The following is a 24,039-nucleotide window of genomic DNA, read 5'->3' on the forward strand; positions in this document are numbered from 1 at the left end:
AAGTTAATATACTCTGTGAGCTCTGCTCAACTGAGTATAAAAAACAATTATAGTATATTTTTTAAAAAAGAACTGAAAACTAACAATTAAAAAGCGAGTTTTTTAATAAAAGTTACAACCGAGGCCATGCCTGGTTTAAAGTAAAAATATTTCAAAGGGAGTTTAAAATTGCCTCGTGTCTCAAACTGTGTTAGGAACGAAAGTTGTTCTTATGTCGGTCTTGATTTGTATTAAGCCAGATAATACAAGGTGAAATCACTTACGTTATATGAAGTTTGAGCAAAATAAGATTGCGACCAAAATCACGCTCAAGTGTGAATGCAGTAGTATGAGCTTGCATAAAAATGGTATATTAATGTTAATTAAACTTGTTTTATAACTTTAGTTGAAATGTCACCTTTACACTGTGGAATGAGCCAATACAAATAAAAATACCTCTGGAATAACATCTACAGCTTCCACAGACGATTCGATGTATTCAAAGTGGTCATCGTTGGACGAGGAAGAACAAGCATTTGCGATTTCAATGGAGACATCCTCATCTTTGATATCATTTCTGGTGGGTACATTCAAAGTGGTAACGTTCACATCATCTACGTTAACAGCATCTGCGGATGTGGCTGCAACAGTGGTATCGGTTGTAGTTGGGGTCACAACCGTTTCAGTTGAAAGAATAAAATTTCTTTGTGTTGCCAGGCGAGTGGTCATACTACTTTTTTAATATTTAGTACAGATAATTATTTTAGATAGTTATTATTAATTTTTTTTTTCATTCATATGTATTTGCATATACATATATATGTGTAAATATATAGATGTGTGCGTGTATATATACTTAATTGCGAGTATATAAATTATTTGGAGTGATATATTGAGCTTTGTTTCGGTGTTTATTACTATTATTATTATTATTTTTTTTTTTTTGTTTTGTTTTAATAATCTTGACTAGATCTTAGTTTACAAATGAAGGCAACAGTTTGTTCGTATTTTTGGTAGCTTCCTTTGATGATTACATCTGTAAAAATAAAATCATAAAAAGAGTATATTAGTAGGTATGAATATGTAAATGTATCGGTAATAAATTTCACTTTCAATGTACAACTTTTATTAATATAAAACTTTATATACGTCCACTTTATTTATTCAAGTATTAGCAGTGTGTCTGTGAATTGCAGCAAAAACGTGATGTACATTCATATTTATGTGTGCGTTGTGATGTTCGCGGAGGGGTGGGTGTTGCTAATGATGACTCCCGATTGCTGATTCACCTGGGGTGTTGCTATGAAGTTTAACTTTTGTAGGTATTCTTTGTTACCTTTTGATATTCATCTTTACTTCAACCCCCACCTCCACCTATATATATTTTTAGACATTGAGCACATCCGTTCCCATGCCACCTGACACCGTCGCTAGGACGCCAATGCGCGTCGCTTTGATTTTTTATTCTTAAACCTATGTAACTCGCACATTTGTAAGTACAACAAATGTCAAATTCCACATTTTCAACTTTAATTGGAATACTTTTTGGCCAAAACCAGTAATTCGTAGCGTAATTGCATTTTTATTCTAATAATGAAGCATCAAGCAAAGCATGCGAAATTAAAGAAGAATCAAAGAATACATCACCATATATATGTTTTCTTGGAAAAAGGGCATACATTTACCTAACAAAAATTTAAAAACGTGCCACATATCATACTATTTCAGGGGCGTGGCGTGAGTAAATAAATAACTAAAAAGTAAGACACCAGAAGCCTCCCGCGAAAGTGATGGAGGTTTCAGATTTCTTTAGTTTGATGCTGGAGAAAATAATACAAGTGAAAAAGATTGATTTGATGGTGAATGAGGACAAAACGAAGTACCTGCTGTCATCGAGCAAAGAGTCAGTGCATTTTCGCTTTGGCAACCACGCCACTATTGGCAGCCATAATTTCGAAATAGTAAAGTACTTAGTTTACTTATTTTGGAACCAGCATTAAGATACCAAGAACACCAGCTACACCAGCTACGAAGAATCACTCTTGCCAATAAATGCTACTTTGGACTAAGTAGGCAATTGAAAAGTAAAGTCCTCTCTCGGAAAACGGAAATCATACTCCACAAGTCACTTATCGTACCCCTCCTGCTATATTGACCATGATAACGTCAGATGAGGCCGCTATGTGTGTGTTCGAGAGACATATTCACGGACCTCTACGCGTTGACGACGGCGAGTACGGAAGAAGATTTAATAATGAGCTGTACGACCTTTAAGCAGACTTCAACATAGTCCAGCTAGTTAAAAAACAGTGGCTACGCTGGCTGGGGTATGTTATGCCAATGAAAGATGATACTCCGACTAAAAAAATATTTTTATCGGAACTATGGAAGCAGAGGAGGGGCGGACCCCACTCGACTGGAAGGACCAGATGGAAAACAATTTCAATTCCCTCGGCCCCAGTTAGCCCTAATGGAGCCAGTTAACCCAACGGAAAAGCGACTAGCGCGCCTTGTTGGGCGTCCACAACCGTTTAATGGTTAAGCGCCAATTAAGTAAGAAAGTATGAAGCCTACCACCACCGAAATGATGAATAGACCTTGTCAGTGTGGCTATAGAACTGCATGATTTAGACTGTACACAAAAACTCGCGATCGACGCAGGGATGCATAAAGTAACGAAAAAAAGAGTGGAATTTCAAATATAGGTTGCTGGTGTGATAACCTTTTTTGGACAAATTTAGTAAGAAAATGTATTGTCATTATGGTACCTATCGAAAATTTTACAAAGTCGAAAAACGGGATATCAAAAAACACGGGTAGTTATATCAACATTAAGAACCCAAGTACGGAATTAAAATTTTCCGTCTCTTCAAAAGTTATCAGCAAATAACAGTACTACAGCTACTACACTACAGCTGCTACACTATTTTGTACCTAAAAAGTACAACACTGTCGAATGGGCTCTACAAAACAAGATGAGGAGCAAGCATTTTTATCAGGTGAGCGCAGCAGTGAACGAACAGCTTGTAAGGAATTTACTGCAATTCCGATTATTTGCAACCTTCTGCTAAGTTCGAATCACTAAACTGTTGAATAAATAACCCCAATCTTCAATAATGCAAAAATGGCCTTTATTAAAGTACTTCACAATAACACTTATACTTCGCTCACTGATAGCTTGCTTAACTCAACTGATTGATAGCTTAAAATAAACTAACTTTCTGCGCCTCTACTGTCGCGCATTTTATACTTTTTTATTTCTCGTTGCATACTTCTAGGCTTTTCCATTCCAGAACTTACTAGATAGTTATCAGCTACAAAATCACCAGCCACAACTACGTTTATAACTTCTCATATGCGCGCGAGTAATACTTGCACAAATTATTGCCCTCTCTTGTGAGTACCTCAGATAAGATATATGCATGTGTTTGTGCGTTGTTTCTCTGCTGCGTATACGTACATATGTGTAGACATAATGATTGATTTGTTTACGTACATACAAGTGTAGCAGCTTGCTTTATTGTTGTTGTGGCTTTATTTACTTAGTATCAGATGAGTGATGGGAGTATCACATAGTGTCACTAATATTCGTCACAAGCTGATACATATCTTACTTGTAAACCTTTACAATGGACCCGAATATACGGATTTTGAATTAATTTATATACAATTCAGCAGCTGTTGCTTCTTTGCAAATTTATGAAAAATAGTACAATATACATATGAGCCGTTTATTTTGAAAGTGGCATAAGTCATTTCCAACTCATGGTCTTAAATGCATTGTTATTTTTGAACGAATGCATATATAGATGGTTCTACAATTATAAAATAATAATAAGAATTGCATCTTTTGGATATTGGACTCTAAAAAACTGGAGGCGAGGAGAGATACAAACAAATTACCACTGAACCTAAACGACATGAAATGACTTATGCCACTTTCAAAATAAACGGCTCATATATAGCAGGTAAAAAAATTACACTTGCCCACTAACTATTCAGCTGTATAGTTCCGTAACATTATTTTTCTGATTTTATGGTCAATTTATTGAATATACTAGGAGCTACTAAAGTGGCCGCGCACAAGTAATTTTATGAGGACAATGCGGGATGAATGCGGACACCAAGGAATCTTGCACTAACCACTGATAAATTGTCAGTATTTGTATTTGTCAAAAGTTTCAAACTTTCATGACTTTTTTTTTTATTTGGGTTCAGTGACACCTTTCTGAGGGATTTTCACTGTAAAATTTAATAAAAAAAAGAAAAAAAAAGATATTTTTTGCCCTTCATGTTAAAAAAGGGAATTTCTTGTAGTAAATTTCCCTATGTATGTGTGAAAAGCTGATCATAATGCAATACTATAAAATTATTAGTTGATTTTCATTCGTACTGTACACTGACACAATTTTACTAAATTACACAATTCTATTTTTCGCAACTCCAGAAACAATTTTCATTATTTGTTTTGCTTGATAAAGAAAAAGCGTTTTCAGGAGGAGGAAAAGTACAGTGGCTGGTTGGAATCTGTGCCGGACGATCCATTCAAAGCATTTTGTAAGATGTGGAATGCATCATTTCAACTCTCACTCAAAAATATTTTATAGCTGGGATTCTCTTTTTTATATAAAAAGGAACTTTCTTAATAATTAATTTTGTATATATGTGCCCATTCTATTGGTTTAAGTATTGCGCTCAGCTGATGATATCGCTTCTGTAGCTGAGCAGCTTTAGATCTCAACGCATGACAACTGTGCCCACCAAAAACTTGAAAAAAAAATATGAACAGGACAAGCCTGATTTCTTTGTGCCACTCGAGGACAGTGCACTGCCACAACCTCCAAGATAACAAATACATACTGTAACGAATTTACTGCAAATCCTCTTATTTTCCCTTTTGCTAACGTTCGTATCGCTAAACTGTTGAATAAATAATTCCAATATTGAATAATGGAAAAATGGCCTTTATTAAAGTACTTCACAATAACACTTATACTTTGCAACGAATAGCTTGCTTAATAACCAAACTGATTGATAGCTCAAATGAAACTCACTCTTCGCCTCTACTGTCGCGCCTTTAATACTTTTTGATTTCTCATTGCATACTTCCAGGCTTTTCCATTCCAGAACTTAGTAGTTCAGCTACAAAATCGCCAGCCACAACTACGTTTATAACTTCTGATTTGAGTAATACTTGCACAAATTATTGCCCTCTCTTGTGAGCAATTCAGATGAGATATATGCATGGGTTTGTGCATTGCTTCTCCGCTGCTCGTATACGTACATATGTGTAGACTCAATTATTGATTCGTTTATGTAGATACATAATGATTGATCTATGGATGTGCATGATTTCACTGTTTAGCATCGGCTTAGAGATGGCAGCACCCCTTAGTTTTGCTAATATTCATAACACTGTCCTCCACCTAAGTCTGATCGTCCCGATAAGATAAATCTCCCCATCTAAACGCTGCTATCCTCTCCAAATGAACCGCTTTCATTTGGGTTCGTGGTTTGCCAATGGTTTGTATGCGGTACAATACATCGTTGATCCGTTTTACAACTTTGTATGGGCCTTCCCAGTTACAGTGCAATTTCGGGGACAAACCTTTTTTTCGTGGTGGGTTGTATAGCAGCACCAAATCACCTTCCTGAAACCCTTCCGAATTAATTGCTTTATCGTACCTCGTTTTCATCTTGTCACTCATAATTTGTGCTCGTTGCCTTACCAGATCGTGTATCTCTCTTAGCTCTTCTTCCAAGACACCAGTGGATTTCTTGACATTCCTCTCCGCATCGGCATCTATCCCATACTTCAAATCAGCTGGCAGTCGAAGGTCATTGCCAAAAATTACCTTTGCGGGAGTTTGGCCCGTTGTCTCATGTACTGCCGATCGGTAGCCCATCAAGAATAATGATATATGTGTATCCCAGTCCTTATGGTACTTGTCTACTACTTTCCTTAAATGCTCCTCCAATGTTCTATTAAAACGTTCCACCAAACCATCGGACTGAGGATGCAATGCAGTTGTCCGTGTTTTTAGAATGCCCAACTTCTTGCACATTTCTTGGAACACAGCTGATTCAAAATTCCTGCCTTGGTCAGAATGTATCTCCATTGGTACACCATACCCTGCAACCCATTCGTTTGTAACCACTTCTGCTACTGTTTCTGCTTCTTGGTTTGGGATTGGGTATACCTCTGGCCATTTACTGAAATAATCCATAACCACCAGTACGTATTTGTTTCCGTGGTTGCTAGTAGGAAATGGACTTGCGACATCCATGGCGATCCTTTCAAATGGTGCACCTGAATTATACTGCTTCATCTGGCCATGACTTCGTGTTTTGGGCCCTTTCGCTCTGTTGCAAACCTCGCAGTTGGCAATCCCGACTGGTGACCGACTGACGGCAACCAACCCAATAGAATCTCTGCTTAATTTTCTCGAGCGTCTTCGTGATTCCAAGATGACCTCCACTTGGACCATTATGCAGCTCGCTGAGCACGTCAGGAATCCTCCTTCTGGGAACAACTATCAGTTTCTTCTTGCATTTACCATCCTCACTCTCCCATACTCGATGAAGGCAACTGGATATCAATTCTAAACTGTTCCACTGTCCCCAATATGACTTCGCAATGGGACTCTCTGCTAACATCTCTTCTCTGTTTGTTCTTTCGTCCAATTGAACGGCTGTAATATGCAACTACCTTCTCCTGCCCATCGGTCAGTTGTGATAAAACGCCTCCTATAACATATCCACTCGCATCTGTATCTAGAATAAATGTTGCTCCTGGAATCGGATATGCTAACATTGGGGCAATCCACAACCGCTTCTTCAATGTTTGGAAAGCCACTTCTTCCATTAAAAAGCTTTATTTTTTCTTGTAAGCTCATGGAGACTATGGGCTACGCTGGCAAAATTTGGTACAAATCGGCGGTAATATGTGCACAGCCCAAGGAAACTTCTCAATTCATGCAGATTCTGTGGTCTTGGCCAATCCTTTACTGCCTCTAACTTTTCATTCGCTGTACGGATACCTTCTGTCGTTACCTTGTGACCCAAATAATTTACTTCCTTTTTAAACACCGCACACTTAACTTCAGACCAGCGCCAGCTATTCTCTGGAAAGCTTCCTCTAAGTTTTTAAGATGTTCATCAAAGTTCTTGCCCAATGCGAATGTCGTCCAGGTACACCAAGCATGTTTTCCAATGTAGTCCTTTCAATACCTGATCCATGAGTCTCTCGAAAGTAGCTGGTGCATTACATAGTCCAAAGGGCATTACTGTAAATTGCCAAAGACCATCTCCGACGCTGAAGGCTGTTTTCTCTTTGTCTTCCTCCTTCACATCCACTTGCCAGTAGCCGCTTTTCAAGTCCAGTGTGGAAAACCATTTCGTACCAGAGAGCGAGTCCAGAGCGTCGTCAATTCCTGGCAATGGGTAGCCATCCTTTTTCGTAACGTCATTCAACTTCCGGTACTCCACGCAAAACGTCATTTTTCCATCCTTCTTCTTTATAAGTACTACCGGTGAGCTCCAGAGACTAGCTGATGGTTCGATGACGCCCCTGTCGCCCATTTCTTGTATAATTTGACTCACAACTTCCCGCCTCGCCAGTGGAACACTACGTGGAGCTTGACGTATCGGCCTCGCGTCTCCAGTGTCAATTTGATGTTTCACAACATTGGTGCGGCCTGGTTTGGAACCATCCTGGTCAAATATGTTTGCGTACTTTAGGAGCAGTTGCTTTGCCTTACTCTGATAATCTTCCTCTAGCCTCTCCGCCCATGCAGTGATGTCATTTGAAAGATCAGTATTACTAGATGAAACGTGTTCCTGGAACTGTTCACAGTTAATAATTCCTTCAGCCTCTTGGCATCTTCCCAAAATAGCTCCTTTGGTCAGTTTGAGTGGTGACTTGAACTCATTGAGTACTCTTACCGGAATACGTCCATCTTGTTTTGTCATAGCCAGGGTTTTTCCTACAAGTATGTTCGGTGCTGATTTGTTTGCTGCTTCGACAACACACAATTTGTTTGTCCCACAATCTCCATCAACCTTTGCCCAGATGACTGCTTCGGATTTTGGTGGTATTTGCTGACTCTCTTCCACCAGCACTCGTTTACTGCTGTAGTCTCTCTCGTAGCCGAAATGAAGTGGTACATCCATGGTCTTATATCGCATCGTCTTGCTTTGCATGTCGATCTTGATGCCCTGGTCGATTAAGAAGTCCACTCCAATAATGATTTCATCAACAATCTCTGCCACTATAAAATTGTGTACTATCGTGAAGTTCCCAATTGCGACTTCACATGATACTTCTCCTAGAACTGTGCTGTCTTCTCCAGCGGCTGTACGCAATCTTGCTCCATCTTATCTTCTTGTTGACTAAATCCGCTCGAATAATGGAATTGATGCACCCGTATCTACAGTCAGTAAACGTTCCTTTTCATCCACATGTCCTCCAACGACCTTCTTCCAATTTGTGAGATAGAGATTATGGGGCATTCAATTGAGGGAGCCAGCTGTCGCCCCTTGCGGCTGACTCGCTTTAGTTTAACGATTGATTGGTCTTGGAGATCTGCTCATCTCCTTCAGCTCTGCGTTTACGACCACCCACATTGTTGGAACTGTTAGGGTTGGTGTTGCAATAACGCGCAATGTGCCCTGGCTTTCCACACTTAAAGCATTTGACTGCATCATTATTCCTCTGCTGCGTACCCTTCAATGCTTCCAAAATTGTGTCTACCCAGTCTGCCTTTCCACTTCCTCGCGATGAGCTTTGTATGCGGGCTTACTCAAAAGCGACGCTGTTTCTTGAGTCAGTGCATGGGATACCGTTTCTGCGAATGTAGGATTTGGGTTTGCATATGTCGCTCGCTTCGTTTCTACGTCCCGTATGTCATTTATAAAACTCTGGATTTTTACCCTCTCTGTGTACTCCACGGGTGCGTCCGCATTTGCCAAATGTGCCAACCTTTGAACATCCGAGGCAAACTCCTGCAAAGTCTCATTCGCTCTTTGTTGACGGTTTTGCAACTCAATTTGGAATATCTGTTTTCTATGCTCGCTTCCATAACGTCTCTCGACAGCGGCCATCAATGCTTCATAGCTGTTCCGTTCGTACTCTGGAATAGTCTGTAAGATTTCGGCAGCTGGTTCTTTCAATGCTACGAAGAGTGCAGCAACTTTATCTCCAGCGTTCCAGGTGTTCACTGTTGCGGTCTTCTCAAACTGTAGCTTAAAGACCTGGAAAGGAACAGACCCGTCAAAGGATGGTGTTTTTACCTTTGGATTACTCGCTGAAACAGCTGGGCGATTTAGTTGTAACTGCTCCATACGACCCTTGAAATCATCGACTTCTGCCTGAAATTGAGCGATTTTTGCATCCTGCGCTTCCAGCTTTGATGTTACCCTTGCTTCCTGTGCTTCTAACTATGAAGACATTTGTGCCACCTGCAATGATAAGCGCTCCTCTTGCTCTTCCATCTTGGATGTTATGCGTGTCTCCTGCGATTCCAGTTGGGATGCCATATATGTCTTCTGTTCTTCCAGTTGAGTTTCCATCTAGGATGTTATGCGTGTCTCCTGCGATTCTAGTTGGGATGCCATATATGTCTTCTGCTCTTCCAGTTGAGTTTCCATCTTGGATGTAATCTGTGTCGACTTTTCTGACATACGCGTTTCTTGTGCTTCAATCTTCGATGTTATTCGTGTCTCTTGGGATTCCATCTGTGATGACATTGTCGATGTTTGAGCAGATATTGCAGCCAAAATCATGTTCAAGTCTGTGCTCGTAACTGTCTGCGATGTTTAGTTTTTCTCTTCAATTTTTGTTGTTGTCTCGTCCCCATCAGGATAAAATACATATCCGTCCACATCAATTCCTTCTGCTTCCATTGCCTCTCGTAGCCGTGCCTGAAGTTCGAGTTTAACGCCGCTTGTATTCAATCCACGGCTCTCCAACTCCTTCTTCAGTTGCTGGATCTTCAATTCACTGAACTTTGCCACGTCCTTGTTGTCCTCTGGAATTTATTCAACAATTCCTCTTCTGACACCAATTGTAACGAATTTACTGCAAATCCTCTTATTTGCCCTTTTGCTAACGTTCGTATCGCTAAACTGTTGAATAAATAACTTCAATATTGAATAATGGAAAAATGGCCTTTATTAAAGTACTTCACAATAAAACTTATACTTTGCAACAAATATCTTGCTTAATAACCAAACTGATTGATAGCTCAAATAAAACTCACTCTTCGCCTCTACTGTCGCGCCTTTTATACTTTTTGATTTCTCATTGCATACTTCCAGGCTTTTCCATTCCAGAACTTAGTAGTTAGTTTCAGCTATAAAATCGCCAGCCACAACTACGTTTATAACTTCTAATTTGAGTAATACTTGCACAAATTATTGCCCTCTCTTGTGAGCAATTCAGATAAGATATATGCATGTGTTTGTGCATTGCTTCTCCGCTGCTCGTATACGTACATATGTGCAGACTCAATTATTGATTCGTTTATGTAGATACATAATGATTGATCTATGGATGTGCATGATTTCACTGTTTAGCATCGGCTTAGAGATAGCAGCGCCCCTTAGTTTTGCTAATATTCGTAACAATATTTTAAACTCTGTGGGAATATCATGCGATTTTTTTTATGCCAGATGTGAGAAATTAGGGAATTCTTATACTCAGCTGAGCAGAGCTCGCAGAGTGTATTAATTTGGTTCGCATAACGGTACCCCGTAACGGCATAAACTAATAGAATTAGATATAGACATATCAAAATGATCTTGGCGAAAACAAAATGCATTTAGCCATGTCCGTCCGCCCGTCCGTAAAAACGAAAACTTGAGTAATTTTTGAGGGATCGTAATGAAATTTGGTATGTAAGTTCCTGAGCACTCATCTCAGGTCGGTATTTAAAATGAACGAAATCGGACTATAACCACGCCCACTTTTTCGATATCGAAAATTTCGAAAAACCGAAAAAGTGCGATAATCCATTACCAAATACGGATAAAGCGATGAAACTTGGTATGTGGGCTGACCTTATGACGCAGAATAGAAAATTAGTAAAATTTTGAACAATGGGCGTGGCACCGCCCACTTTCAAAAGAAGGTAATTTAAAAATTTTGCAAGCTGTAATTTGGCAGTGGTAAAAGATATAACGATGAAATTTGGCAGGAACGTTTCTCCTATTACTATATTTGTGCTAAATAAAAATTGGCAAAATCGGATGACGAAACCGTCCACTTAAAAAAAAAAAACAAAATTTAACAATTTTAAATTTAGCAAAAAATTTAATATCTTTACAGTATATAAGTAAATTATGTCAACATTCAACTCCAGTAATGGTGCAACAAAATACAAAAATAAAAGAAAATTTCAAAATGGGCGTGGCTCCGCCCTTTTCATTTATTTTGCTTAGAATCCTTTTAATGCCATAAGTCGAACAAAAATTTACCAATCCTTGTGAAATTTGGGAAGGGCATAGCTTCTATGGCGATAACCGTTTTCTGTGAAAATGGGCGCAATCGGTTGAAGCCCGCGCCCAGTTTTTATACACAGTCGACCGTCTGTCCTTCCGCTCGGCCGTTAATACGATAACTTGAGCAAACTTAGTTAACGTACTTATCTGAACTCACTTTATCTTGGTATTAAAAATGGGCGAAATTCCACAATGACCACGCCCACTTTTTTGATATTGAAAATTTTGAAAAATGAAAAAAATGCCATAATTCTATACCAAATGTGAAAAAAGAGATGACACATGGTAATTGGATTGGTTTATTGACGCAAACTATAACTTTAGAAGAACTTTGTAAAATGGGTGTGTCACCTACCATATTAAGTAGAAGGAAATGAAAAGGTTCTGCAGGGCGAAATCAAAAGCCCTTGGAATCATGGCAGGAATAATGTTCGTGGTATTACATATACATATAAATAAATTAGCAGTACCCGACAGAAGATGTTCTGGGTCACCCCGGTCCACATTTTGGTCGATATCTCGAAAACGCCTTCACATATACAACTGAGGGCCAATCCCTTTTAAAACCCTCATTAATACCTTTAATTTGATACCCATATCATACAAACACATTATAGAGTCACCCCTGGTTCACCTTTATGGCGATATCTCGACAAGGCGTCCACCTATAGAACTAAGGCCCACTCCCTTTTAAAATACTCATTAACACCTTTCATTTGATACCAATGTCATACAAACACATTCCAGGGTTACCCAATGTTCATTTTCCTACAGTGATTTTCCCTTATTTTGTCTCCAAAGCACACAGCTGAGTATGTTATGTTCGGTTACACCCGAACTTAACCTTCCTTACTTGTTTTAATTTCAGTCAGTAATTATTTCACATAGTTTATCTGGCATCACTGTTTGGGTTACCAAAGTTAGAATATTTAAAATAAATTAATTTTTATTTTTTATAAATGTATGTATGGAAAACGCTGAGTTATTTGGTTACATCGGGAAAAATGCAGTTGTTTGGTTGAGCAATGTCTATATTATGAACTGAATGTTGAATATTACGGTGTAAATTGATATTTTTTGAAAAGTGTCATTTCCATATATCGAATCGTGCAATAACTCGAAAAAAAGTGACTTTCGGTTATGCCGGGAAGCCACACATTTAAGTTGGATATGCAACACAATGCAGTGTCTACAAGAGTTGCCCTTGCATGGAGTCACACTAAATCCGAACTAGCGCAGAACCATCTCATTGAGAGGCGATACTAGTTCTAATTCTGTCCCCTGGATGTGCTGTCAACTTACACTTTTAGCATTGTGATGTCCTACGAAATAGCCAATGACCCCCTTTGCAGAGCTTTCGAACGCGTTCTTAACTGGTTCGATGGAAGGTGGTTTTGAAATAGTCGCTGCTGTCTTTGTGTAGTTAAATTAAATTCATATGGCCCCGACTAAAGCTCTGTTTTTACAAGTGTGGCTACCCACTGTTCCGCTCTGCATCCGATTAGCACCTGTTCCGAGGTAGTCATTAAGCCTGTAGTGTGAAACTGGTGTTTTGTCCGACTGTATCCCATTTTGACTGCAAGGGTAATGAGTTGTGAATAGCGGAAGCATTTTTTTAAATAAAAAAATACTACTTTATAAAAATATAATTTCTGCCCGGGTACTTTTGAAAGGAATTGAAAACGTAATTGAAATTTTTTCAATTATACTAAAAGGAACTATACTAGTACTTCTGATCGCGACTAAGACTCCTGCTAGAAAAAGGAATAATAGGTATGCAATAACTCCTACTTTTTATATATATCATTTAAAAACAAAATATAATTGTTTGATAATTAAATACTTTTGTAGCGAAACATACATTTGTAGCGAATTTGGAAAAAGTTAAATAAAATAAAACGTTCGAAAAAACAGGGCCCGAGGTTTATTGTCCGTTCCTAGTTATATATTCTAAGCTTTATTAAATGCATAAAATCATTCAAACTGTTATTTTCCTGGCCCACTTGAAAAAAAAAACCCTTATCTTCCAGCCGGTAGTCTATTTGTAGACTATATAAAATGTATTGAAAGTTCCATCGTACTGTTGAATCAAACTATCGAAACAGCTTCCTGAAGGCTTTCACTATGGTAAGCACCTTGTCGATGCTGTGAAAGCTTAGCCGAATTCTGCGTATAAGGAGGGCGGCGGGTGTTCGGTGACCTGTGACTATGACGGATAATTTGCAGTCAAAGGGTATGTCCGGCTGCATTAGCGCAATCCTTCCGATACCTTGTATTAACATGAAGGAGAGAGCAGAAAGAAGAAGCTTCAGACGACAGAATGAAACAAACACGTATTACTATCGAAACGGCACTAAAGCGATCCTTTTCTGCGACTTCTGTTACATCCAGCGAAAAGCAACGTTGCCCACCTTCTGGACTGTTTGTGATAACTCAAATTATCACGGTCTCTTGGCTCTTTAACGCTGATGACAAGTAAAATTAAAGCATATTTAGTGGCAAGGTTAAATTGACCTCACCCTTAGCTGTAGTTTAAACTCGCATTGGAAAAACTTTAGCAGTGTACTCGAACAAGTAAAACAACTTACATACAACTATTTTTTTCTAAACATTATATTAGTTTTACAAGCAGTTGCATGCCTGCTACGAATGTAGACTTCCGGAAACTTTATAACCCGGGTAGAACAATGTTAATTTATAAAGCAACAAAGCTAAAGTTTTATAGGACCATCTTTGCAAGGATGATTTAAAATTCGTATTTAACTAACAGCCGCCGTGGTGTGGTGATAGCGTGTTCCGCCTACCACACCGACGATCTTGGGTTCCATTCCCAGTAAAGGCAACATAAAAAATTTAGAATAAAGTTCTTTTAATTAGAAAAAAGTTTTTCTAAGCAAGTTCGCCCCTCGGCAGTGATTTGGAAAACACTCCGAGTGTATTTCTGTCATGAAAAGCTTCTCAGTGAAAACTCATCTGCCTCGCAAATGGTGTCCGCGGTCGGCATAAAACATGTAGGTCCCGTCCAGCAAATTTGTAGGAAAAAATAAAAGCACGACGCAAATTTGAAAAGAAGCTTGGCCCAAATCTCTGGAGGTATATCGCGCCTTAAATTTTTTTTTTTTTTTGTGATTTATCTATTTAAAAAGAAAGGCCGCTTTTTACGGCCGCTCGTATCTTTTAAAAAAGCTTTGCATAAATTTCAAATTATCCAAAGATTTTAATTTTCGATATGTTTTGTAAATATTTTTTTTTTTCGAAAATTAAATTAACATTTAGTACACCGCCTAGATCATGATGCAATAAAATCATACAGGTGAAGTCAATGTTACAAAATGGAGTCGCATTTGACAATACTCGTCCTCATAACTCTAAGTGCTACTTCTTGTTTTTTTTTTTTTTTAATTATCACAAAAATACTAAATTAAAGTCATTCTGAAGAAGAAATAACGCAAAGGAAAATAACGCCCGGTTTGTATTTCCTTTTGTGGGAGGGTGTTATTTACCTTTTGCATAAGAAATAAGGCCCACGGGCTTAACTTTTATTTTAATTCTGCGGGCATTATTTAATTGTTAGGTTTAGTCAATGGAACTGAAAGGCTGCATCTTCAGAACATCACATTGCCCACAACTAACAGTGGCGTAGTGAGGTTTTCTTGCGCCCGTGCCAAAATAGCGCGATTAATGGGGGGCATTATTTGCATACTGGTTCTAAAGTTATCACCTTAGAAAGGCTAAAAATTCCGGAGAAATTTAACATTGAAATTAATCTTTTCGAACAAATATGGACAGTCAATGAACCTATTAATAATGTTATACGTGAAGGATAAGCAAAGTATGGATCTACGACTTTCAACAGACTTCAAACTTAAGAGCATAAGACTTCGGCTCGCCTTATGCCTAAGTCTAAGAAGGGATGGGTTCCGAGAAGTTTAACGTCCGAAGGTCGTATTTAAGAAAGCCTTTCTCTCAATTCTGTTTATAGCTGTAAGATTACTTGGTCTCCAAATAAAAGTAGCATATTCTAAATGAGACCTTATAAAAAAGGTATAGAGCAGTTTGATGGTATAGGGGTCAGTAAATTTCGAGCTATTGCGTTTATCAATACCAAGCATGGAGTATGACTTAGAAGTTATGTAATTAATATGGTTGTTAAAAGAAAACTTAGTATCAAAGATTGCGCCAAGGTCCTTAATCTCAGTAACGGATTGAAGGTCACAATTAGATATACTATATTTTGTATTCAAAAGGTTAACGGACTTAGAAAAAGTCATTTGAAAACATTTAGACGTGTTCAAAAAGAAACGAGATTTCTCGACCCACAGATGTAGCTTATTGATATCGTTTTGCAACTTCACGGCATCTTCTGGTGCCCTCATTTTTGAAAATAACTTAAAATCATCAGCATACACTAAACACTTAGCAAATGAAAAACAACTAACAATATCATTAATAAATAAAATGAATAGTAGGGGACCTAAAATACTTCCCTGGGCAACACCAGATGTCGCTTTGAAGGAACTGGAGGATACGCCGTCAATAGTAACAAAATAATACCTGTTGCATAAGTAGCAACTTACCCATAGCAGAAATGTAGAATGAAAACGGATATAGCACAATTTGTTAATTAAAACACTATGAGACACTCTTATCGAAAGCTTTTGAAAAATCTGTGTAATTCTTGTTCGAGACGATCGAGAACACTTTTCATAACGCGAGAAATTTCACATTCTGCGGAAAGACCAACATCTCTAGCCGATTCTCGGCGCATTTTGAGGAGCCTTCACGTTTCACTACAGCAATATCCCGTTTTTCACAAAGAGTCTTCGCTTTTTCTATTGCTTCTTCCCAGAGAGTTTCTAGAATTTCGGATAGTTCATGTTCTTGTAATCTGAGCTGCACACGATCAATCCTCCTTAAGATTTCATACCAGAAATTAACTAATGTTATGAAACTAAAATTTAGTATGTTTTGCAACAGAATTGTAGCTTCGCTTGTGGTGTCACTTGTGGTGTTAGTGTGCTCTGCTTATTGTTCTAAGAGCTCTACTACATTCTCTAGCGCATCGACGATAACGCTAACCGCTTGTATTCTGGCGCTCCATCGTGTTTCAGATTCACGTTTGACAGTTTTTGTTAAGTCATTTTTTAATAATTCCCATCGTAACGTTTTACGTGAGAAAAAAAGATATACGCTTTCAATTATTCCACAACCTGCCGCAAGTGTTTGGGATATATGCATGCATAGAAAATTTTTTCCAGAAATCAGTTATAATAAAAATACAAATTATCCAGGAAGCAGCTCTGCTTTGCGGACCATTTGGAGCTGTGAGTAGCGCCCGGGGCAAGATGCCCTCCCCCCTTGCCCCTCTCTCACGACACAACTGACAACTAAGGAATATAGAAACAAGCTGTTGACTTCAATTAGATGATTTACGATCTAGACAAATATCCTGAAGTTGCGGATGAGTATCTGGGAGGCTTGTAACAACTCGGGATTGACGGTGTAAGGTCCTAAGACCCAACATTTATCGATGTAAAGCAAGTGTTGAGTTATGCTCTAGTGGATGGTGTAAAAATATATAGCGGATATTTTGCAGTAACGATAAAATACTACCAGCCGTATGATGAAGGCCGACTGTTCTGACTTTCTCTATCCATCCACCAGCCTCCCTCTATCTCACCCACTTCTTCCTCCCCTCTGCATTTCTTAGTTTATCTTAATCGGCTCATTCAATTTCCCTATCCCTTTCATTCTTCCGTAAATCTTCCCCTTTTTCTCTTACTCTTCCTGCTCTTATCTGAATCTGACTCTCAGTATTACTCTTTATCTTATCCTTATGTTATTCCTTCTTTTCCTATTACCTATTTTTCCTACTTTTTTTCAAATTATTACCCTAACTATTTCTTTTACTCTCTCTCCCTGTTGTTCTTTTACTTTTCCATCTTCCCTCCAACTTTCTCGTCTTTCTCTTCTCCATTTGTTCTTTCGGCTTTTCCTTTTCTTTCTATTTCCCTTTTGCAATGTGATGATGGCTTTTTTCTGCACATTGCATTAGTAAAGTAGTAAAAAAACAGCAAAATAGTACCAAAAATTAATTAAAAATACGAGGGCCGTTAAATTTTGTTGTTCTACTACTTCACATGTCTGGTTTTATTGCATCGTGGCTTAGATAAAAAAACGTCTTCTTTTCTTTGTTTGTGAACAAAAATATAGTTATAGGCCAACATACGTTTCAACCTATGATAGAGGGGCTGCCTACGCGGCAAATTTAAACGCCAATACAATTTGTTACTCGAATGTTCCGCAAAAAATAATTGAATTTGTTTAAAGAAGCTATTTAACACTGACACCTATGTCTTAACAGTATTTCAGAAAGGGACCTCTTTGTCCCAACAAGATACAAACTACATGCAGGAAATATAAAAACTTGTTCTGTAATAACAAATTATTTTCAATTGTATCTTCTGAATGTGATGAAAAGAAAAATTATGTATAGAATGGAAATGAAAAACCAGGCAAGAATTTTTGTCTTTCCACGACATTTCATTATGATGTCAGGGCGTGGAAACTCAACCCTTTTCCATATTCCATTTTTTATAACAGAGCTCATTTCAGTTTACGGCGTTGAAAAAAGAACACGTAGCAAAGTCTAAGTTCGGCCGAAACCGAATTTTACATACCCAGCTGTGCACTTGAAACGGTGTTGTTGTTTGCTTTGTGTGGTTAATGGATTATAAGGCCGCGCAATAATACATATATGGTGCTATTCTGAAATCATCTTCGTTCAAAAGAAGCAAAAAGGATACAGAGGCTACCACTAATGAGCTTGAGCGGGTAAAAATGCAGTTTTCCTTTAGATATGGGGATTTTCCACAGTAGTAGTGACTTTCAGGCGATTTCGCTCTTTTTCAGACCAAACAGTTGTAGCTATGAGAAAATTGTTAATGCTGAATTTCGGTCCGATTGGGAGATTTTTGTTTGACTTATGGCATTAAAAATATTATGGAAAGAGTAACAAAAAAATGGGCGTGACCCGCCCATTTTCAAAATTTGTTTAAGTTTTGTTCTTAGCTCAAACATGCCACTACTTAGGTAGAATATCAGTGAAATGTAGTTAAATACCATAAAGTTATTGCAAACTTTATTGGTTAAACCTTTAGGAAAATCGGGCGTGATACTTAACCGATTTTGATTATAATTTGGCAAGGATAGTGTCTCTGCCAAATTTAGATGTAATATCTTTAACCGCTTTTGATTCACGACTTGTTAAGCTTCCGAATTTTCTTCTTCTAAATGTGGGCGGTGCCACGCCGTTGTGAATTTATGTTTATTGGTATTCGTTTTTGAATTATCAATTTTTTTCCGTTTTTCTAAATTTTCCATATCGAAAAAGTGAGCGTGGTTATCGTCCGACTTCGCACATTTTCAATACCAATCTGTTTTGGGTCCACCTGAGCTCGTATACCGAATTTCGTGAAGATATCTCAATATTTGCTGAATTTATCGTGTTAACGGACGGGCAGACGGACGGACATGGCTTAATCAAATTTTTTTTTAGATACTGATGATTTTGATATACGGAAGTCTGTATCTATCTCGATTCCTTTATACATGTGCAACCAACCGTTATCCAATCAAACTTATAATATGTGCATATGTGTGTAAATTCACAGCTGGGTATAAAAAATTAACTGCATAATACAAGCCGGCGCATATATGTACATATCGTTAGCTTAATGTGAAAACGTGCTAAAAGAACTTTTACGAATTTTACAGGAGACGAAAAAAATTAATAACTTTCGAAGTAACCTTCTTTTTACAAAACTGTGAATGAGGATACCTTAATTGCAATGCTTTTGAGTATAGAAGCTTTGAAAAAGATAAATAAAAATCATGTATGCCAACCCAGCAGCTAACTTATGGCTTAGCACAATTTTCGCACTCATAACACATTTTTTCTCCTGACTTAGCACTTTTTACTCAATATGTTTTCCCATCACTCCTCACCTGATTGAAATAAAACACTAAAACTATATATTTCACAAAAAATACTATTTATTTGTCAAACTTTTTCTAACGGTTCTGATCTGGACTCTTTTGCCGGATGGTGCGCAGACAACAATTTATATTTAAATTCAAACAAATGCTGTGTTGTGTCTTTTTCCAAAAAGACAACTGCCACATACTTTATCTACAAAATAAATACTAAATCTCTTAATCGTTGTCAAGAGAGTAAAGACTTGAGTGTAATTTTTAACTCTAAACTCTCTTTTTCTAGTCACATTGACTTCTTTGTTTCAGTAGACGTAACACCAGTGATTTTAAGGACCCTATGACGCAATGCACTTTATATATCCTTGGTCAGAAGTGGTATTGAATACTGCTCAATAATATGGAATCCTTTCTATGAATCTAACTCCTATAAAATTGAGAAAGTACCAAAAATTTTTACAAAATTGCTTTACGTATGCTTCACTGGCCAGACGGCCTCCCATCATATACCAGCAGGCACAAATTGCTTGGTCTTCAGGCTTTGCATGACAGAAGAGCTTTTATCTCACTCATGCTTGCCTATAATGTAATAAACTTTAACACGAATTGCTCTGATTTATCTAATTTGTTCCTTCCATATATTCCAATGCGTGATCTGCGGCATAATATATTATTTATCTAAATAACTAATAAAACGAATTATGCTATGAATGAACCTATAACTAGGACTATACATCTAGCAAATCAATTCAGTAGTATCCTTAATTTTAATAACAGCTTATATTAGTTTAAGCTTGAATTGTTTTCTATTTTTAACTAGTCTGTAACCGCATGTAGTTATCGAGACATAAGAATTGAAGTAGCTTATGGTCAGCGCAAAGCATTTATCAAACACCAAAGGTATGTCTCAATTAGGTGAATCCAATTTCAAGAGGTTGTGTAGGGGTTCCCAGCGCAATATATAGCTTCTCCAACCCAATTGCCAACCTCACCTACCCGTGGCGAATTCTGTTTCATTGACAGCCGAGGCTCTGGCGACCACAAGTTCCTCATGGCACTAGGGGTGGGGAGGACGGGATGGCCTAGAAGGTTTAATGTGGTCATATAAATCGTTCCCGAGATGATCGGACTAGTACCTTAGTAGTGCTTTGTTACCGGAACGTACCGGATCTATATGCGGCAAAGGACCATCAACATCGGCCAAAAGCCTTCGGGGACTGTCTTTATCGCTAATACAGCAACAACAACAAAGCATGTACTTTTATACTGAATGAATTAAATAAGTAAATAGAATGCGGGCACAAAGAAATGACTAGTAAGTCAGATTGATATTATTGACTGCTTGACTTAGCACATTTTTTTTAACAGTTGACGACTTAGCACATTTACACATCATTGCAAACAGCACGTAAACATTAAAAATTAAAATTTTCTTTTCTTGTGATCGATGTATTATGAATTCAGTTTTAAAACTGCATTAAAATACAATTTTTCAAAAAAAGTGACTTAGCACATTTTCACATTAAGCTAACGATATGTCCCTTTATTACTGAATATTTTCATAAAACGCTTATGAAAATAAATATTTTCACTTACCAGTATTAGGGCAATCTTTTGCTTTAGAAAAATAAACGCCTCTTAGATATATACGTAATATTTTATGAAAATTACGTGTAAAATGAATGCAATATTAGCTGCTGTTCACAAACAAGTAATCAAAACCAAACGCGATCGAAACTGTATGGAATGCGGATAGTGATAAATTTTAATTATTCCTAACAGCAAGTGAACATGCTGTAGGATACCAGTGGCCCTGCAGTAGCGAAAGGGTTAATGCTAAGTGATGAAATAAAGGCTGACCACTTTTTATTTTCGGTTCGTGGTGGAACTTAAATTGGATTCGCTCATATGTCCATATATATATATTTTTTTTACTTTGTATTGTAGAGGCAATGGCGCAACACTGTAGTTGTTGTATAATTTTAAATCTTTTTGTATATCAGTTTCACAAAACACTTCAACATTCATTGGCCCTTTTACATTTATTTCGAAAATTTCTAAATACGTACCACACAAATTTTCCACTTATCAGCAAAAGAACTGCACATCAAAACACAAAAAATTGAATGAATATGAATTGTAGTCACACATAAACGGAAGGATAGATGATTTTGTGCTATTTCCGTTCGATTCCTTCTGATTTGTTTACTCAAGTTTGTTTATAAACAGTAAACGAGTTAAAAAAAAGGATGTGAAATAAAAACTAAACCAATAACAGCAACATGATTTCACCCTCGCACTTTGTTTAGTACAAAATTCCACAAATATGTATGTACATACTTCATATTGGTGTTGACGGAAGGAAATGAAGTGCAGTTCGCCAAATAATTCAAATGCAACTAAATAATTCTTTATTCAACTGCAAAGTGGTGAATTTTAACAAATTCTCGCTTTATTTTATTACTCCTTGTACAGTTTATAGAATTTTTATGTAGTAAAACAAAAACACAATTTATATAGAAAGCGTGTACAAATGAATGTTGGTATGTAAAAATGTGACTAAGCACGCGATTCTCATAAGCCACCACCACAAACACCATGAAATATTTGAGTAAGTCCTGATAAATGTTTTCCTAGCGGACACTTGCCGTTAGACTACCATCGAACAGGTAAACTTTCTTAATATTTAATGGAGTGGGTGGGCCGACGCTAATGCTAGATAGATATGTACGTACATATGTACATATGTATATGGCGTGAAGGAAACGCGTATTGAAATGTAGAAAATCGGAATTATTGATCAAATAAATTACAGGAACGATTATAAAAGCGACGGCCAAAAGGGCACTTACACGGATCGTCTTTTGAAATGGTTAAAAAATACCGAGGAAATTTGAAATGCTAGGTGAAAATATTTCGGTTTTGAAAATTGATAGCTTAAACGCGAGTTAGGGTATTTCAAAACGGCAGAAAAACTTAGACGAAGGTAACGATGACGCCGAGCGATTAGCTTTTGCTTCGTTAGAGAGAATTTATGCAACTGATGCATTTTGAATAAAAACATCACAAGAAAAATGCATTTGTGTATGTAAGTACATATGTACATATAGGAGAATATATTATAGTACATATGTACATATATGCAGTGTAGTGTTGTACAAAATAAAAGCAACAAACAGAACCTGATTAGGGGGACAGGCTCAGATTTTCCAATTATCTTGTTATCAACTTTGAACTGACCTTACGTCTTCGTCACACTATCCAAATGTTAAAAATTGTCAAATTATAATGAAGTAATCATAGCTGTGTGAAAATGTTTTTAATTTTTCTCAAATACCAATAAACAAAATTTCGATTTCCTCTAACATAGCAAAAATGAAGTTTAATGGGAGTATGGTTATACTTCTTTCTGTGCGCCCACATTCAAACCCGACCAATGCTTCCTCGTTCGCGAAAACTGAACAGCATAGTCAACTTATATGCGTTATGCGGTAACTTGGCTCTGTGAATCAATGGGCAACGACGAAAGAATAGGCAGCCTCAGTGGGCCCATTTTGGCACACACGAATTAAGGTCTCAATGAAGTTGGCAACTTATCTACGTAGTACAAGGGGAAATTACATACATATTGTAGCAAACTGTTCACTCTTTTTTGCATAGACCGATCGAATGATCGGCAGTTTGCTGATTAATTGACAGGACTTTCCTGTTCGATACTGAAGGGGAATAGTTTTTATTTCCTTACCATTTTGAATATGAACTGCCATAGATACATACATATGTATGTAGGTATGTGATACGGTCCAAAAGATATAATTCAGAATAATTTTAGCAAGAGAATCTTGTGGGAGAAACATTTCAATACTAGGACTGAGGACAAACTTATTGGAAGGATATTAATTTTTGTTTTACTGCTTTTTGTGTGTATGCTGTTGATTTGCTCGCATATGTTGAAAGGATTCTAAATGCAAGTGAGCATGCTGTCCTGGTTGCATACACAATTTTTTATACTTTTCAATTTCTATGGCATGTAAATGTGTTTGTGTATGCATATTCATGTCAACGATCAATAGCAGCTGCAATTGTAACAGCTCCTGCAGATGTTGTAGTTGTATGTTAGCCAACTTGCTGGCTTACTTAGCCCAAGAAAAAAAGGTGGTTAACTATCGTTATAACAAACCACCAATTTTTGTTTACAATGATACAGTCTGTCTTATAGAATCGTGAACAGCAAAATTCCACCCTTGAGTTCAAATATAAACAAAAAACTTACATACACAAGTGCAGCTAATTAAATACCAACAAAAAAACACACCAATATCCCTTAAACTTGGGATAAACTTGAAAAACTTCAATCTTCATATTTCAACATATTTCAAACTTTGGAGATAACTTAAATTTCTTAGTTGACAATCTGAGAAGCAACAATAATGCCATTAAAAATAGTTTTTTTTTTTTAATTAACATTATTATTATTACGTATTTGTTTCTAGGTGTACTATTCGAAGTAGAATTTTTTCCTTTTTGGTATTTAGAAACAATAATTCAGAGCATATTCAGAAAAAATTT

General features: G+C 37.3%; 1 protein-coding gene across 1 annotated transcript in view; it reads right to left on the bottom strand.

Moving 5' to 3' along the window:
• Rfx (regulatory transcription factor Rfx) overlaps positions 1 to 24,039 on the bottom strand; it is a 206,328-nt gene that overhangs the window by 126,698 nt on the left and 55,591 nt on the right. The window contains exon 3 of the mRNA XM_067760363.1: positions 436 to 1,015. Coding sequence (XP_067616464.1) covers positions 436 to 708 — 273 coding nt within the window. The 5' untranslated portion in view covers positions 709 to 1,015. The remainder of the gene's footprint in view (positions 1 to 435; positions 1,016 to 24,039) is intronic.

The sequence above is a fragment of the Eurosta solidaginis genome, chromosome 1, assembly GCF_040869045.1.
Source record: "Eurosta solidaginis isolate ZX-2024a chromosome 1, ASM4086904v1, whole genome shotgun sequence".
NCBI classification, from domain to species: domain Eukaryota; kingdom Metazoa; phylum Arthropoda; class Insecta; order Diptera; family Tephritidae; genus Eurosta; species Eurosta solidaginis.